This window comes from Pinus tabuliformis, chromosome Q (genome assembly GCF_031772625.1).
Source record: "Pinus tabuliformis cultivar Carrire ecotype Pingquan chromosome Q, CPIR1, whole genome shotgun sequence".
In the NCBI taxonomy this organism is placed as follows: Eukaryota; Viridiplantae; Streptophyta; class Pinopsida; order Pinales; family Pinaceae; genus Pinus; species Pinus tabuliformis.
In genome coordinates this window covers 444,919,050-444,937,767 of record NC_142296.1, presented here as the reverse complement: position 1 = coordinate 444,937,767, position 18,718 = coordinate 444,919,050, and the positions used below count along the sequence as shown (strand labels likewise).

Sequence of the window (18,718 nt, the reverse complement as noted above, 5' to 3'; positions counted from 1 at the left end):
TGGCAACCACCGACAAGCACCTTGTAGCCAATGTAACGTGTCATTCATATCTCCACCACCTGCCTCAGTCATATGTCTCCTCACCAATTTGTCAAGAGCACATGCTGGAAGGTGGACTTCCGATCAAAAGGTACTTTATTCATTTTGCAATCAGGTGCTTATGCTTGTTTGTGTTTGGGCATTTTGACATGGACTATGCGGCAACTTGGAAGAAAGAAGGATCTTGGCCGTAGTCTTGTTCCCTCACCTTAAATGTGGGGTTAATTTTAAATCCTACTTCGATGGGGCCTCCACTAATGGCACATGGATTTAGGATGGATGGGGCACTACTTGGGAAACCATTATTGAGATAGTGTAGCCCAATCTATCCCTATTCCATATGTACCACTTTCCATCTTACATTACAAGCCCTTATTCCACCTCCCTTCTTCAGGTTCAACCAACCATTGGTTCATTGGGATTGGCATCTACACATCCTTATACATGGTTAGGGCCTGGAAATGCACCCTACGAGGTCGATGCAACTAAAACATACAAAAAAAGCATATGACGACCACAAGAAAAACAAGAGAAAAATAAAAATGCAAAAGATTGTTCGGACTCACAAATTAGCACATGGGAAAAAGCCATGCATGAGTTCTACCTCTATCATATGGCCACCACTTAGTCCCTAGGTCAATGTTTCCCTATCTCATAAATGACAAGGAACCCTTGCATGTCCCAACCCCTGATGGATGATGAACAACCCCATCCTAAAGGGGGTAATAGAAGTTATACACCATACAAAGCAAGCTCTCATTCCTCAAGCTATGAGTAGTAATACAACGAAAATAAAAGGAAATATAAAGGGGTGGAAAAAAAAGGCAAAAGTACTCACGCATCCACGATTGCTCCCTCCTCACATCTATAAAGGATGAGGTACTTCATCATAGTCTGTCCCTTTGACCATGGCACTTGGCAATGAAGTCTTTTCCCCTCCATTCCATCATTATTCACAGGGCACCTATCAATTGAGGGGTGGACCAAAGACATGTCGCTTCCCTTAGGGGTTGGGAACATCTAATAGGATAGTCTATTAACCACTCCTAACATTATTAAATGACGAAAGCCCCAAATTTGGAAGAGAAGACTCAAATGAAGTGTTATTTTGCCCCATTTCATTCAAGCTCAGTTCCCTTAGATGCAATAATGATTAATGTATCTAAGGTGAAAGTTGTAGCACTAGATATTGTGTGTACTTGGTAGGTGGTTCCATCCATAGGTCTAGGCAACATAACTGGGGTCCAGCTCCTCCAAAGGGACATATTGACATCCACAAGTGATGCGTTGAGACCCACGGGACTTTGGATACTTGTAGAGCATCATTTATATCCTCCATGGGAACCTTCAGCACCCACAACATTCCTGCATTTGCTTTATTATTCATGGGATGATGGACCTAGACCAACTTGCCCCCATCTGGGTTAGCAGTGGCCACATGGTTTGGCAATTGATCCAAGGCCTTGATGAGGTTTGCTTCATGCCTTAAGACATGTGAGGGCTAGCACCATCTTCATTGCCTGCAACTTAACTGGGGTTCAAGTCCTCCAGAGGGACATATTGACATCCACATGTGATGAGTTGAGAGCCACGGGACTTTGGATAGTTGTAGAGCATCATTTATAGCCTCCACGGGAATCTTCAAAACCCACAACATTCCTGCATTTGCTTTATTATTCATGAAATGATGGACCTAGACAAACTTGCCCCCATCTGGATAAGCAGTGACCACATGGTTTGGAAATTGATCCAAGGCCTAGATGAGGTTTGCATCATGCCTTAAGACATGGGAGGGCTAGCACCCTCAACATTGGTACAGAATCAGGGTTATTCACCACTTGGAGACCCATGAGACCCAGTTTTGTGCCCCAAACCCACATATGGGGCTTACAAGATTTTGGAAAGATCTAGGGGCCAACCCCTAGATTATGATTTTAGAGCCCCTCTACACTTGTCATGGCATTTGAGGAGCTCAGTTCTTGCCCTAAGCAAGCCTACGCTAGCATAATGTCATCATTTCAACTTACATTTATGGAGATAAATATAATTTCACACAAGCTACTACGTCGTCTCGTGACCTAGGCTTATGTATGCCCATTATTTTATGATTTGAAGGGCTTGTAGGCAAGTAGGAGTTAGTAGATCACATATATATTAGCGGTCATTTCATTTGATCTCTCATCATGTCATCACTTGGAATTTTGGATCTCTTGAGCAATTCATACGTTTCTCTTTTGTACAATTTTGGAGTAATCTTGAGGAACTTTGACATTTGGAGTTGATTTGTCTTTGGAGCTATTCTTTGGATGAGTGGAATGGATTCTTTGCATATTTTGTAAGTGTAATTAGATGTTGAAAATTTATCTCTTACATGTCTAATGTATGGAATTTTGTTGATTCTAGTAATTGCAAATGTGCCCTAACTTGTTGAGTATTTATTGAATGCTAATCTAGATGATCTATTGCATGCATTACTCATATAAATGTGCAAATGAATGGCCATTGTGGTGAACTCTTTGGTAGCTCTCACATGAAAAATTCATCTTCCATTGCATAGGAAATCATTAGAATTTTGCTTGCTAGGGCATCAAATTTTAGCCTCCTTAGAAGCTCTTTGGCTAATCTAACACATTAAGGACTCCATACTCCCAAGAAACAAGGCACTGGTCCATTTGGTTAGTGACCATATCTCAATTTTATCCATTTTCTTCTTCCCTTAATTTTGGTCATATTACCACAAAATCTAGTAGGCCTTGGAGAGGGAAACCCTACAAAACCAAAAGCTAGACTAGGTGTTAACAATGGGGCAATGGCCCACTATCACCACCGCCAAGGCCCCCTGCTCTTTACAGATTTTCACCGATTGGAGAAGTACCACTAAAATAGGATCACCCATGAAAGGTATTCTAAAGTTAAGGTATAAGGTGATACACTAGAATCTCTCAAAAAGACTCAAATTTCAGGTATAAGGCTTCACTATGAAGCGATATGCTTTTGATGAGAGACCTAGGAAGAAAATGCACAAGACCTAGCGTTTTTTTTATTTTGTTTGAGTTTAGGTGTTCCTAAGGTCAAGGCAATGGAGAGAACAGGCTTCTTAAGATATACTTCAACAAGTACAAATACAACCTTCAAGAAAGCCCTCAAGTTGACGAGGAAAAACTAGGTTTTCCCTCTTAGGCAAGAGATTTTATGGAGGAAACTTAAGTGGATGCCCACCAAATTTGTAGGTCAAGTAGCCAAGAGCCTCAACTTGATGTTTAGGCTCTCAAAACTCCACAAAACTTCACCCTAAAAATTTCGCTCTAAGCCCTAGTTTAACATCCTAGCCTTAAAGGGTTGAAATTTTAATAGAAGAATTTATGGATGAAAAGTAAGAATGATCACAAGGGACTTAGACTAGTGCCTTGTCCTTTGGGCATGTGGGGTCAAGGATCTTCAACATAAGTTAAATTTGTCTCTAAGGAGGCTAAAAATTGATGCCCTAGGTATCGATTCCCAACAATTACCCACTTCTACGAAAAATGGGATTTGATTGGAGTTATCAAGAATTCCTCCACTAGGAACATTCATTACATGTTATGCAATGAGTAACAGATGCAATTTTCAACTAGATAGCCTTTAAAATTTATCTTCAATAAATTAGGGCACAAATAAGCATAATCTAGAAGTTGCAATTCCATACGTTAGACAATTTCAAAATACAAATTTGCAACAATACGCACTTACAAGATAACATGTAGTATATCCATCAATTCACTGAAGAAATAGATCCAAAGATAATCCAAAATAGCTTTGAAACATCAAAATACATCCAAGATAATCCAATAGCCAATGAAGCAGCAAATGCGAATTCCTTTTAAAGGATCGACTTTTTCAAGTGATGTTGCTAAGAGATGAAATGATCTTTCTCCAATATATACATGTCCAGTGATATCTAATTTTGGCCTAAAAGCCCATCAAGTCATAAAATAATGCGCAAATGCTAAATGAGGTTACAGGCCAACCTCATAGCCAATGCAAAATCATAATAAATCACCCACAAGAGGGGTTAAATGTTAACATCATGCATGTGCATGCCTCTTGAGTGCATGTATTTGGCTCCTCTAGCACCAGACTAAGTGAAGAGGGCTCCAAAAATCATACTCAAGGGGTTGGCCCCTACATCTCCATGAAAATCATCGTGTGGACCCCAATTTTGTGTTTAGGGCACAAAATGGGTCTCATGGGTCCCCTAATGATAGAATAGCCTAATTTTTCTCTCACATTGAGGGATGAGAGGATAGTGCTAGCCCTCCCATGTCTCAAGGGGTGAGACAAACCTCATATGCGCCACAGATCAGCTGGCAAACCTCATTTGGGCCATAGATCAACTACCAAACCATGTGATCACTACTAGCCAAGGTTGCACGAAACGGGGAAACGAGTACGAGTTTCCGAAACGGGAAGCGATACGAAACGCGACCTCCCCAAATTTTGGAAACGGGGAAACGCAAACATATATATATATATATTAGGAATTTAAGAAATATGTGCAATCATAAAGCATATATGATACATTCTAATTTATTACATTATGATAAAATTGTCAATTGTCAATGCATAGACTATAAGTATCTAAATTTACATCACATTTACTCATGAATAATCACATAATGAAAATAGAAATATCCAAAATCAGCCACGAGAAATTTCTAATTTTTTGTCTCATGGTTGATTGGGAGTCTCCTCATACATAGTCGAATGACCTTAGTGCTCTTGATTAAATACAAGTTTCATACCCTAGTACCCTACATTCTCTTGATTATTGGGAGTCTCCCTGCATAGAGGGCTTTGTTCTCTCGATTAAATACAAGTTCCATACCCTAGTACATGATAAAATCCAATGGAAACATTGAAATCCCCCCAATCCTGAAATCCTGAAAAACAGATAAGTCTGCTGGATTTTGAGTAAGATCTAAAATTCTACTTTCTCCATATGAAATCCAATGACGGCGAAACCACTCTCAAACATCCTGAGTCATTTCATGGTAATGTTAAAAATTTAAGTAAAAGGATGAAAATGAAAAATAAAAGAGAATATCACTTTTACTTTAAGAATTTAACATTACCATGAACTGCATATCAACACTAGGGCAAACAAATGTAAGAGATCTACATTAGAAAAAAAAAAATTAAAAAACAAATGTTTTTTTTGGGGAAACGTGGCCCGTACGGCTTGGAAACGCGTTTCCGGCCGTACAGCCACATTTCCGTTTCGGGAAACGTGGCCGTACGGCCGGAAACGCGTTTCCAGGCCGTACGGTACGGGGAAACGCGTTTCGTTTCGTTTCCCCTGGCGAAACGCCCCCTAGGGCCACGTTTCCTGCAACTTAGCTACTAGCCGACTAGGGCACACTGATCCAACTCCATCATCTCCTGAATAATGTGGGGAAAAGTGTAAACTATTCGCGTGTTGTAGGTGCCTGTGGAATGGAATGATGCTCTACAAGTAGTAGGAGTCCCATGGCTCTCAATGCTTCACCTATAGGGTGCCATAATGCTCCTCTAGTGGACTTGGGCCCCAGTTAAGTTTCCCAGTCCATGATGAAAACCACCTGCCAATCGCACACAATGTCCAATGTTGCATCTTCAACATTAGGTACAATAATGATTAGTGCATCTAAGTGGACCAAGCTTGTTAGTCAAGTGCAAATTGATACTTCAAATAGGACTTTCCTTCCAAATTTGTGGCTTTGATCATGTAATAGTGTTACCTCCCTAGGTAGAAGTGGCTAATAGATGACCTTATTAGGTGTTCCCAACCACTAAGAGGGAAGACAAGCCCCAGGTACATCCTACAATCAATAGATGGCATATGAATAATAATGGAACAAAGGGGAAAAGGGTCTTCGAGCCAAATGTCATGGTCAAAGGGGTAACAATAATGAGGAAGTCCACATTTTGGGCATACATATGTGAGGAGGGAGAAATCGTGGATGCATGAGTTACCCCAGCCTTTGCTTTTCCAACCCTCTTATTGCCTTTTGCCTTTTTCTTGATGTTTTTTTGTATTACTACTCGAATCTCTAGGAAATGAGAGCATGTTTTGAATGATGTGTAGCAATGGTTACCCCCTTAAAGGTGGGGTAGCTCATCACCCACCCGGGGTTGGGACATGCAAGGGTTCATTTTATGATGTGATGGCGCAACAATGGTCATAGGAACCGGGCGATGGCCATCATGATAAGAGGTAGAGCTCATGCTTGGCATTTGCCCACATGCAAATTTTAATGTCCCGACCATCTTTTGCATTTTATAATTTTCTCTTTTTGTTTCTTGCTTGTGGCCATGATATGCTTTCTTTGACTTTTCTTTTAGTTGCATCAACCTTTGGGCAAACTATTCCAGGCCCGATCTAGATATGTGGACAAGGGGAAGGGGTGTGCTAGAACCCAATGGACCAATGGTCATGTGAACCCATAGAAGGGAGATGGAGTATAGGTCTTGTAATGTACAGAGGAAAGTGATAAGTATGGAATGGGAAAACATGACCATGCTATCTAAATTGGGGTTTCCCAAGTAGTGCCCACCTAAAGTTATAGGCCATCAAGGGAGGTCCCACTGGACTAGAATTGAAAATTAACCCCCTATTTAAGGTGACGGAACTAAACCATGGTCAAATCCCTTCCTTCTTCCAATTCACCCAATAATCCATGCCAAATGCCCAAATGAAAATCAAGAATAATCACTCGATTGCGCAATGAATAGCATACCTTTTGGATCGAATTGCCCACCTTCTAACATGTGCTCTTGACAAATGGGCGAGGAAACATATGGTTGACGCGGGTAGCAAAGATAAAATGGCACATCATATGGACTACAAGGCGGTTAATAGAATGAAGATTTCCACAATTATTCATATTCGTAGAAGATTTCTGGATGGCACTGTTTATAGGATTAATATCCTGTCCAACTTTTTGAGTGGGCCAGAGAATACTGAACCATAACAAACATGTGCTAGTCAGCGTTAAATGGAAAAGAAATTAATTAGTCGTTAGGGATAATATATATATGTGTGTGTGTGTGTGTTCAAGAGAGTCGTTAAGGGTCAAGTCAAACGGGGTGTAAAGAAGATTTTGATTTAATTAATAAAAGATTTTAAATTAAATAATTAAGTTAAATTCAAAGTCAAAGGGATAAAGAAATTATATTGATTTAAAATTAAAATAATAATAATAAAACTGTTAATTTAGAAAATTAACAATAAAATAAAATAAAAAATTTGAAAACAAAACCAATAAAACTCAAATTAATAATGAAAATAATATCAGATATTAAATAAATAAAGAAGAGGGGGAATTCAAGGAATGAAATAATTAACAATTAAAAAAAAATTAACACGGACATTTGATTTAAATAATTAAGTTAAAATCAAAGAAGTGGAAAAGGACCAAGTCAAAGGGATAAAGAAAAATATTGGATTAAAAATAAACCACATAATAATGAAAGTTTTGATTAAAATAGTTAAGGAGGAAATATCAATAAATAAATAAAGAATAGTGGGAGGAAAAAACCATAAACGATAAATAACAATTAACAATAAAATAAAACATTTAGCAATAAAATAAATTATTAAAAATTAAACTAATAAAATATAAATATCTTTGGAGCAGAATCAAAACATGGAACGAATTAGACCAGATTAAATAAGGGAGAATAAACAAGCTAAAATAAATTAGATAAACAAATCAGGATTGAAAGAAGCAAAACAAAATTAACGCGAAGGGTGATGGATAACAGGCATAGTTTTAAAAACCGGAACCAGTGACTAGACCGGTCCACCTATCAAACCAGGTTTCAAATTGGAACCGGTCAAACAAGGACTAGTCAAATATCAATGAACTGGTCTTTAAAAAAATACATAAAATAATTAGTTTTTAATGAAAACAACTATTTTTAAGATTTAAAACCATGATTCCAAACCAATAGAGATAAAATATGCAAAGTTTGCTCATTTATATACCAGGTAAAGGTGAATATATCAAATTGGCACCGAGTGCAATACATATCAGCAACAGAATACATAATCAATGAGGCTCTAAATGGCCTCTAGACTCCAAAAACAATGTTAAGAGTTATAGGGTCACTGGCCTACTACAAGACTACAAGTCTACATATCAGTGTTCAACATGATCACTCCTCATCATGATCAAACTCATCACCACTACTAAACAAGAGATCATCAACATGAACTACATAAATAAATTGGCTGAGTGTTTGAGGACTCCTAAAAACTCCTTTGCAACCATAGGTGGTAGTAGTAGCAGCAAAAATAGACATCAAAATTATAAATCACTTATCAACATGATCACTCATGAAACTCATCATTGATTAAGCGCTACTACAAATGTGATCATCAGCAAGAGATACATAAACATCAACTCGCTCAAATCCTTCAGACTTGGATTGCTCAGCCTTATAATATGATAGAAATTGAAAAAGTTTAACATGCCTAACTAGTGATTTTGGTTTGAGTGAAGGGTTCATCTCCTCAACCTTCTAATGTGGTAGAAATATCTTAGCATCCCTAATCAAGTATCTTCCTTTGAGTGAAGGGTACATTCTTGTGAAGGCAATGGTAGAGGAGTTCAACAATCAATGCCACCAACATCAACAAGTTCAAAAACAAATTCCACCAACATCTAGTTTTTTAAAGGGCTTCATGCTCTTGAACAAATGCCAATCTCATACCCTCATGCATGATAGAATCAAATGGAAACATTACAAACCCCCAAACCATGAAATCTTGAAAACCATTAAGTCTGTTGAATTTTGAGTGAACTCAAAAATTACAGTTTCTCCATATGAAATCCAATGAGATTGAAACCACTCTCAAACATCCTGAGTCATTTCATGGTAATGTTAAAAATTTAAGTAAAAGGACTTTTACTTTAAGAATTTAACAATACCATTGATTGCTAGTGTTGCTAGGGTTGATATGTGTGAGGCAAATGAGAGGGGAGGCATGATTTTCTTCTTGCTTTTGGAGAGAAACAACAACAAATTTCCCTCAAAACGGCATCAAAACTCACAAAACTGCATTTTGTGTGGTTTGTAGCTAGCCTGGAAATAAAGCGACCGATTTATGAAGGAACCGACCAGTTTTTGGGAAAACCGGCCAACTCCTTCATAACCCAGCCAGTTTATGGCTAGTCATACCAAAAAACCAATGCATTCTTAAGAAAATCGGGCTTTTCAACCGGTTTGATGGCCATGGCTAATGAACCGAATGGTTTGATCAGGCTCCATTTTAGATTGGTCATTTTTGAAAACTATGATAACAAGCTTCCAGGATTGGCTTAATTTGAATCCATGTTCCCTATTGAAATTATTGGGGTGCTTCTCGATTTCAAGAGCTTCCTTGATTATGCAAGCATTGTAAAAAGGAACCAGGGCTAGGATTTTGGCTTCATCAAAGCAAACAAGGTGTTTTGAATTAAATGAATGCTCAGCAATGGCCAACTTAAGTAAACGAAGATGGTTAGTATCATCTATATCTTCCTTCAAACGAGCTTTGTAAGGACAAACAGTCTTGACCAATATAAGATTTTCCGCATGAACAGGGAATTTGGTAAACCCCTGAACATGACATAGGGTCAGACTTATCTTTGGCTAACCAAAACATCTGCCTCAGAGATCTATGAGGTTTAAAGGTCATTTTAATATTTCTTTTTGATAAGATTTCATAAATGAGGTCAGTGGTCCCCTTAATATAGGGAAGAGAGACCTGACCTTGGGGAGAAGAGAGTGGAACAGATCAAGATTTGGGATTGGAAACATCCTGAAAGGCTTTACGGATTTCAGAAGGGGTGTAATCATTGACTCTGAAAGCTTTGAAAAGTTAGGCTTTTTCTAAAGGAATGAATTGAGGAGCAGAGATTTTAAGGGCTCAAGAGATGAGAGTTTTGAGAGAACCAGATTTCTGCGATGGGTGATGGTGAGAATGGGAATGGAGATACTGATCAGTGTGTATCTTTTTTCGGTAGACTTGATGGGTTAGGGAACCATCAAGTTGCTGAGAGATAAGGACATCAAGGAAGGGAAGGGATTTGTTAGATTCAATTTCCATGGTAAATTGAATGTGAGGAGAAATGATATTAAGATGAGAGTGAAAGTCATCAAGTGCGACCCTCCTGTGTTGCCAAATGACAAAAGTGTCATCGACAAACCGAAACCAACACTTCAGTTTTAAATGCCAGCAGTTGAGAGCCTTCACCTCGAAGAATTCCATAAAGATGTTAGCGACGACAGGAGAATGGGAAGACTCGATTGTCATACCTTCAATTTGTTCATAAATCGTGCCTTTGAAAGAAAAGAAAGTGGACGAGAGGTAAAGTTTAACAAGGTTGAGAGGGGTTGTTGGTTGTTGACTCAAAGAGGATGAACAGGAGAAAAACTCTCCTAGGGGTACCCAATTTTGGTGGCTAATAGGTCCTTTCAAGGCTAGGGTAGAAAACTAGGGCTTGGTGAAAAATTCTAGGCAAGAGGTATTTTGGTGATTAGAAAGCCTAAACATCAAGAAGGTAGGGTTTGCCTCATAACCTATCAATTTGGTGGGTATCCACTCCAATTTCATCCATAAATTCTCTTTCCGTAAGTGTTTGTCCTAAGATGAAAACCCTAGTTTTTCATACCTCAATTGAAGGACTTCCTTGAAGGTTTCATGAGCCTTGGCATAGCTAATATTTGTTTCAAAAAGCCTTTTCTCATTGCCTTGACCTTGAGTTGTTTCAACACTCATCAAATCTATCAAACCCTAGGTCATGTGCCCTTATTCTATCAAACCCTAGGTCTGTTGGAATTTCAAAGTCTAACTGTTAGAAACCCTTCATGTACTTTTTTGATTTATTTCTGCCTACTTGTTCTCATTAATTAACAAGTTATTTACCATGTAAATACTGAAAATAAATACAAGTTCATCCTCAACACATTATAAATCATCAACTGAAGCAAACAAAACAAGCACACAAGTGACATCGTTGTTTTTGGACCAATGTCCCCAGAAAAAGCCAATGCGGGAAAACCGGTGCAGCTATCTTAGGGTTTTATTATTATGTAGTTTCTGAATACAATCTGGGCGCCAAAACCGGCTCACCCAACAGAGAATAATCTCGACAGTAGTACCTCTCTACTCAGAAGCACATAATCCGGCTGAAACCCCGAATAAACACTCCAACAGCTCCCAGCTCCAATCTGCACCACGAAAACCCCAGCGTCTGCCTCTAGGGACTGCGTCAGCCCTTCCTGGCCCAGCGTCAACCCAATAACCCCTGCGTCAACCTCTAGAGGCACTGCATCAGCCTCTAGAGCCTCTGCGTCACCCACGCTGGCTCTCGAAGGCACTTGGCAACTCATGGTTGCCTCTGCGTGGCCCTAGCTGGCTCTGTGTGGCGTCTAGCTGGCTCTGCGTCTCTCTCTCTCGGCTTCTGTGCTGATTCTCTGGTACCCTCTCTGTCTCTCTGCTTCTATATTCACTGCCCCTCAGCTACAACTCTGATCACTCTTTCGACTTCCTCAGCAAACCCTGCCCCAGAAAATCAAAATCTTCATCAACTTAGTGTGTTCGCTAAGTGACCCTCAAGCCTCCTCTTATACTTTCCTCGTTGACAAATCAACGGCTGACATTAAGTCCCTAATCAATGGCTAAGATTAGATCTTGCTTGATCCATGACTTTTGGACCATTCTAACGCAATTTTATATTAATTCACATTAATATTTTATTTTCCCTAAGTTTAGACTTAGGGACTCCATTAAAAATATTAATTATTTTAATATCTCCCAAACTATTTAGAATCTACCCAAACCCTTTCTGGGTATTGGAGATCTTATGTGCCTTAGCCTCTCCACCAATTTTCGTGGCTAGAGCACATCCGATGCTACCCCAAATCAACACTCCCTCTTAGCGAGGATTGTGCTCTGGCAATACTCCTCACTGAGTATCACCCTGATCATCCACCATCATCTGCATTGTTGCATCCTGTACTGCTACCCATGGCCCTGCCACTGCCACTGCTGCATCCGTACCGCAACTCCATCTCATCCCGTTGCACAGTGATGCCCATAGCACTATCACTGCTAATTGTTGCACTGCAACCCAGTTACTGAGAAGTAAGTAACTGATCTCCCAACTCTGACATCTCTGTCAAGCTAGAGACACCCATGATGTTGAAGCTTTCTCTGTAGCTGACAAGTGCTCCCTCTCTGACCTCTGCGTTGCTGCAACTATTCCATGCATTTCGCACCGTTGCACACCTCTCTGTGCCATCTTGCACCGGTGCAACACTCCCGTGCTCCTCACACTGTTGCCTCACGTTGTCTTGTGAATCTTGCACTGTAACTCCCTCTGTCGCTCCATCTGCATCCGTCTCTACTAACATGCACCGGTACTGCTACTCCTCTTTGGGGCTCCCGTAGCAAGGTCTAATCCAAGAGGCTAGGTACCTCGAGGATCCTGCCCCTCATCGCCTGTAGCCCTTCTGACTACAGCTCGATGTCTCCCCACTTCTACTCAAGTGGTGTGTGCACACTCATGGCACAGTCATCGTCTATCTCCACTTCCTTCTCTGCCCTTGCTGGCGCAGCCTTGGTCTCGAGGGCCTCTCCCTTGCTCTTCTTCCTTGGACACTGGGTCGCATAAATAACCAACGCCCCACAGTGGAAGCATTAGACCTTGGAGAGGTCCTTCTTCTTCCATTTCTCCTGCTTTCCCTCAAATGTTAGGGCAGCATCCACCTCCTCCTCCTCCTCCTTGATTTTTATCCCCTTGTCGCTGCTTCCCGCCTTGCTCAACCTTCTGATCTCTTCTTGGCGAAGAATCGCCCACATTTTCTCCCAATCTAGAAGGGTCGCCCTGCTCAGTATGCTCTAGACAAACACCTCCCAGTCTTCAAAGACTGCGTTCAGGGTTGTTCTCACCATCAATTCTTGATCCGACGTGGCCCCTATGGAAGTAAGTTGATCCCAGATCTCCTTCAATCGACCGAGGAAAGTGTCGATATGTTCTCCCTTCTGCATCTAGTATGACCGCAGCTGATTTTCTAATAACATCCTTCTCTGCACAGAAGTATATTGGTACAATTTCTTTAGGGCCTCCCACATCTCATTTATCGTGTCTTTTTTGACAATATGTGGTACTACATGGTCCTTGACCTTGTCAAGAATGGTGCTCTTGGCCCTCGCCATTGCCTCCTCGTACTTGTCGTTATAAGCTGGGTCAACTGGGATCGCTATCATCCTCAAGGCGAAATGCTTGACACGATTCCTATCTAGAACGGATAAGATTCTGGCCTTCTAGACTATGAAGTTTGAGGCTCCGTCCAGCCTGTCCTGGTCTCTTACCCTGTTCACTGCCATCTCGCTGCTCCTCTACATCCCTCCTGGGACTTCTTGGTATGACTCCCTCTAAGCCTCGATTTCCCTCCTAAAAACCCTTCTGCCAATGTCAAGATGCCCCCACTCCAATCGTTAGTGCAGTTGCACCACTGATCTGGATTTCTCAGCTAGAAATCCTCGGTAGCAACTCCCCACTCCTTGGCCTTGCCCTGTTAGGTACTGTTCTGACTACCGTACCCCACCAATTCCACTCTGCAACTTACCCACAGCCTCCCAAACCCCAGCAAACTGAAGGTTAGAGCTCCTAGGCTTTGTGCAATCAAGCACTGGCTGAAGCGCTCCCCTAGCCAACTGCGTCAACCCTCCTGGTCTCTACATGGCTCTGCGTGAGCCTTTTCTGCCCTCCTCAAACTCTGCACTGGCCTCTTGCTGGCTCAATCTTGATGACGCAAGCACTGCGTCACCCCTTCCTTACTGCTACTCTGCTAGGAACAGCTTCTGTCACTCAGGATCAGTGTTTTTAAAACCGGAACCGGTGACCGAACCGGTCCACCTAGCTAACCGGTTTACCGACCGGAACCGGTCTAACCGGGACTGGTTTGGTCTAAACGAACCGGTTTTTAAAAAATACATTAAATAATTAATTTTTAATGAAAAAAAAACTATTTTTAAGATGTAAAACCATGATTCCAAGCCAATAGAGACAAAATATGCAAAGTTTGCTCATTTATATACCATGCAAAGGTGAATATATCAAAATGGCACCGAGTGCAATACATATCATCGACAAAATAGCAAAATACATAAGAAATGAGGCTCTAAATGGCCTATAAAGTCCAAAAACAATGCTGCAAGCTATGAGGCCATTGGCCTACTACAAGTCTACAGTGTACACATGATCAATCATCAAGATCATCACCACTACTAGACACAGGATCATCATCAGGAGCTACATAGACATCATCTGGTTCAGAGTCTGAGGATGCCTCTGCCTCATCTGCAACATCAGTATCAATGCCACCAATGACAATAGAAGTGGACCTAGTGGAAGCACGAGTTCGTCGACCTGCACGACTAGTGCCTTCCATTGGTTCCTTGCCTTTCCTTGATGCCGCTACTGATCCTGGTTCTGATGCCACCACATAGTCTGCCTCATCCTCCGCTAAAGCCATGTCGATATCAAAATCAGCCTCAAACACAGGATCTTCAGTCTCCTCCACCCATTCTGATGTTGGATCAATATCGTCCAACACAATGGGATCTAGATCAGGTGATTTGCTCATCATTTGGTTCCTCCTCAGTCGAAGGTTGTATTGCACAAAAACAAGATCATTTAACCGTTTTTGTTCCAAACGGTTTCTCTTCTTCGTGTGTATGCGCTCAAAAACAGACCAATTGCGCTCACAACCTGAAGCACTGCAAGTTTGACTGAGGACTCTAATTGCAAACCTTTGCAATTGAGGACACTGGCCACCAAATGACTCCCACCAATGTGCTGCAAAGAAAAAGACAATAATTAGTAACTTAGTTTATAATTTGAATTGTAAAGAACGTAAACAATTTTAACTTGAAATGAAAAACAAAATGGAAATTGGAATTGCTTACCTGGTTGGTCCACATCTCTTGCCATCTTTGCCAAGTTTTTGCCAAAAGTACCACTTGCTTGATTGAAAATAGTAAGCTGTCTATGTATATCCAACTGGTCTACATGGTTAGGGACCATGCGCTCCAAGCAATCAATCAATCCAGCTCTGACCTCCCCATCATGCTGATCTCCTAGCCGATTTTTATAGTGATACCTTGGGTTCAAAAAATACCCGGCTGCATGTATAGGACGATGGAGTTGATTGTTCCATCTGTTATCAATGATCTCCCATATACGGCCATATTTAGCTAACCTGTCATTGTAAGCTGCCCGTATCTGCTCCTTTGCCTGATCCATAGCTTCATAAATGTAGCCCATGGCCAATCTTTCCCCATCCACCAACCTTAGCACCTTAACAAGGGGCTCGGTAATTTTCACAAGCTCTACAGACCTTTTCCAAAAATAAGTGTCTAACACTTTCTTTTTGGTGTCTTTTCCATCTGGTCTACGAGCCCACCGAGATTCAGACCATTCATCAGAGGAAAACATTTTCTGCAAGTTTCTATGTTGACCATTGAGACATTGCAACGTGAGGAAGTGAGTTGCAAATCTCGTAATTGCAGGCCTAACAAGCTCTTTGCCTCCAGTGTGTTTCCTCATTAGGCTCAATACCCATGAGTGGTTGTAAATGTATTTTGTAATGCACTTGGCATGCTCTACAGTGTTTTTTACCCACTCCACCTTGCCTATATCCTCAAGCATGAGGTCTATGCAATGTGCAGCACATGGAGTCCAAAATATGGTCTTATATTTGGCCTCAAGCATCTTTCCAGCAAGAACATAGTTTGAGGCATTATCAGTGATGACCTGCACAACATGCTGCTCCCCAACTTCCTGAATAATGTTATCCAAAAGCTCAAATAGAAGGCTTGCATCCTTTACCCTATCAGATGCATCAACTGATTTCAAAAACATGGTTCCTTGAGGGCAAGAAACAAGGAAATTAATGATAGTGCGGTTCTTTCCATCGGTCCATCCATCTGACATAATGGAACAACCTGTTTTGACCCATGACTCTCTAAACTCAGTCAAATACTCATCAATGGAAGATATCTCTTTTTGCAAAAGAGCTCCCCTCAAGTCATGCATACTAGGGCCTTTGAAGCCCTTTCCTGCAGCTATAACAGAGTCCCACATAGCTTGGTAATAAGGTGAGCGAGCAGCATTAAATGGGATATCTGAATCATACCACCATCTAGCAATGTATTGGTGAGAAGTTTCTTTGCATTGTTTTTTCCAATGCTGATCCAAAGTGGGTTGAGAACTTGGCTGGGAGGAAGTGGGATTAGATTTAGAAGAAGCAATGGTGGCAGAAGATGAGAAATAACTTTGGATGTTTTGTCTCTTTGGTCCTTTTGATGGTTGGCCAACTCCAACAGAAGGATGAACATAGTGAAAGGGGTCATTGGTGGAAGGGATAGAAGTGGAGTCTTGAATCTCATAATCATCATACCCACTCTCTTTCATGGCTTCTAATAATTCCCTCTTCCTTGCAATTTCATCTTGGATGGCCTTCTCCCTAGCCTTATCCTCATAAAATTTTTCAAGCTTGGCAATGTATTCTGCCCTAATAGGACCTAACAGTGCATTTGGTGCATCACATGGCTTTACTTGGCCTCTTACCCCAGCCAAGTGTTGTTTCAACCTAAGAATACCCCCACCTCCAATAGATTTATGGCATAATTTGCATATCATTTTTCCCTCAACTACATCACAATGAGCCCATGCACTGTCCTTTCCTTTTGGAGCCATGTTTGCTTGAAATAATAACAATTTGCAAATAAATCTGCCATTTAAAAAAAAAATTGCAGCTAAGGAACATGGAAAACCAATGATAAATGTAGGAAAAAAAATGCACATGCAAGCTACAAAATTTGATAGCATAGAGCTAGAGAGTTCATAGGCTTAGCATAGATGATAGATCATTGAAATGAGAAGTTTATAGCACAAAAAAATTAATTCATGGACAGCAGACCCAAATGAGGAATTATCAAGTGCAAATCCTTACCTGGAAATGCAAAGTAGCTCCCTTAGCCTCCTCTTGATGATGGCAACTCCACTGACAGCTACACACTATCTCCAAAATAGCTCCAACTCCAACTCCAAGATGACTACTTCAGCAAAAACTCCACACTCTCCAAGCTCACAAACAAACTCACAAACACTCACAAACACTCCAAATCAGTTGTGTGAGACAAATGAGAGTGAGAGGGGTGTCTTATAGCAAGTGTGAGGGTGTTTTTGGAGGGAAAATCCCTTTCCCTCACCCCCAAAAACCCTAAACCGCCCTCAGCTGCAAAAAACCGCGCGCTTTTTACCTTGACCGGCGGCCTGTCCCTAAACCGGCCGGTTTAGGACGGAACCGGCCGGTTAGCAATAAACCGGCCGGTTTTGACCTAAACCGGCCGGTTTTTACCGGTTAGGTCTAATTTCTGGGCAAGTGAGGCTTCTAAACGGGTTTTTTCACCGGTTCTGACCGGTGAGCCTCCTAACCGGCCGGTTAGGCCGGTAACCGGTCAGACCGGAACGGTTTTTAAAACTATGCTCAGGATAGCTGTCTTTTGTTGCTGTTATTATGCTCGACTGATGTCCTCAGTTCTCCTATGATCTACAACCACCCTCTAATACCATGTTGGAATTTCTAAGTCTAACTGTTAGAAACCCTTCATGTACTTTTCTGATTTATTTCTGCCTACTTGTTCTCATTAATTAACAAGTTATTTACCATGTAAATACTGAAAATAAATACAAATACATGCTCAACACATTACAGATCATCAACTGAAGAAAACAAAACAAGCACACAAGTGACACCATTGTTTTTGGCCCAATGTCCCCGAAAAAACCTAATGCGGGAAAACCGGTGCAGCGATCTGAGGGTTTTATTATTATGCAGTTTTTGAATATAATCTGGGTGCTAAAACCGACTCACGCAACAGAGAATAATCTCGGCAATAGTACCTCTCTACTCAGAAGCAGATAATCCGGCTGAAACCTCGGATAAACACTCCGACAGCCCAGATCCAATCTGCCCCACGAAAACCCCCAGTGTTTGCCTCTAGGGACTACGTCAGCCCTTCATGGCCCAGCGTCAACCCAATAACCCCTGCGTCAACCTCTGGAGGCACTGCGTCAGCCTCTAGAGCCTCTGCGTCACCCACGCTGGCTTCTCTGAGGCACTGCGCAGCTCCCGGTTGCCTGTGCGTGGCCCTAGTCGGCTCTGCGTGGCCTCTGGTTGTCTCTGCGTCCCTCTATCTCGGCTTCTATGCTGACTCTTCGGTACCCTCTCTGCTTCTTTGCTTCTGTATTCACTGCCCCTCAGCTGCAACTCTAATCACTCTTTCGACGTCCTCAGCAAACCTTGCCCCAGAAAATCGAAACATTGATCAACTCGATGTGTTCTCCAAGTGACCCTCAAGCGTCCTCTTATACTTTTCTCGTTGACAAATCAACGACCGAGATTAAGTCCCTAATCAACGGCTAAGATTAGATCTAGCTTGATCCATGACTTTTGGACCATTCTAACACAGTGTTATATTAATTCACATTAATATTTTATTTTCCCTAAGTTTAGACTTAGGGACTCCATTAAAAATATTAATTATTTTAATATCTCCCAAACTGTTTAGAATCTGCCCAATCCCTTTCTGGGTATTGGA

The 18,718-nt window shown here is 41.2% G+C and overlaps 2 protein-coding genes across 3 annotated transcripts in view; both read right to left on the bottom strand.

Moving 5' to 3' along the window:
• SAR1 (SUPPRESSOR OF AUXIN RESISTANCE1) overlaps positions 1-18,718 on the bottom strand; it is a 333,388-nt gene that overhangs the window by 147,950 nt on the left and 166,720 nt on the right. The window lies entirely within an intron of this gene.
• Positions 14,139-17,335, bottom strand: LOC149220118 (uncharacterized). The gene is made up of 2 exons (XM_089384666.1): positions 15,020-17,335; positions 14,139-14,909 (listed from the first exon to the last, which is right to left on the bottom strand). Exons 1-2 carry the CDS (start codon positions 16,941-16,943, stop codon positions 14,314-14,316), a joined length of 2,520 nt encoding a protein of 839 aa, XP_089240792.1. The 5' UTR covers positions 16,944-17,335; the 3' UTR covers positions 14,139-14,313.

Coding starts and splice junctions, on each gene's coding strand:
- LOC149220118 (XM_089384666.1), bottom strand. CDS start 16,943: ATGCTATCAAATTTTGTAGCTTGCATGTGCATTTTTTTTCCTACATTT. Junction 14,910..15,019: donor AAGAGATGTGGACCAACCAG/GTAAGCAATTCC, acceptor TTTTCTTTGCAG/CACATTGGTGGGAGTCATTT.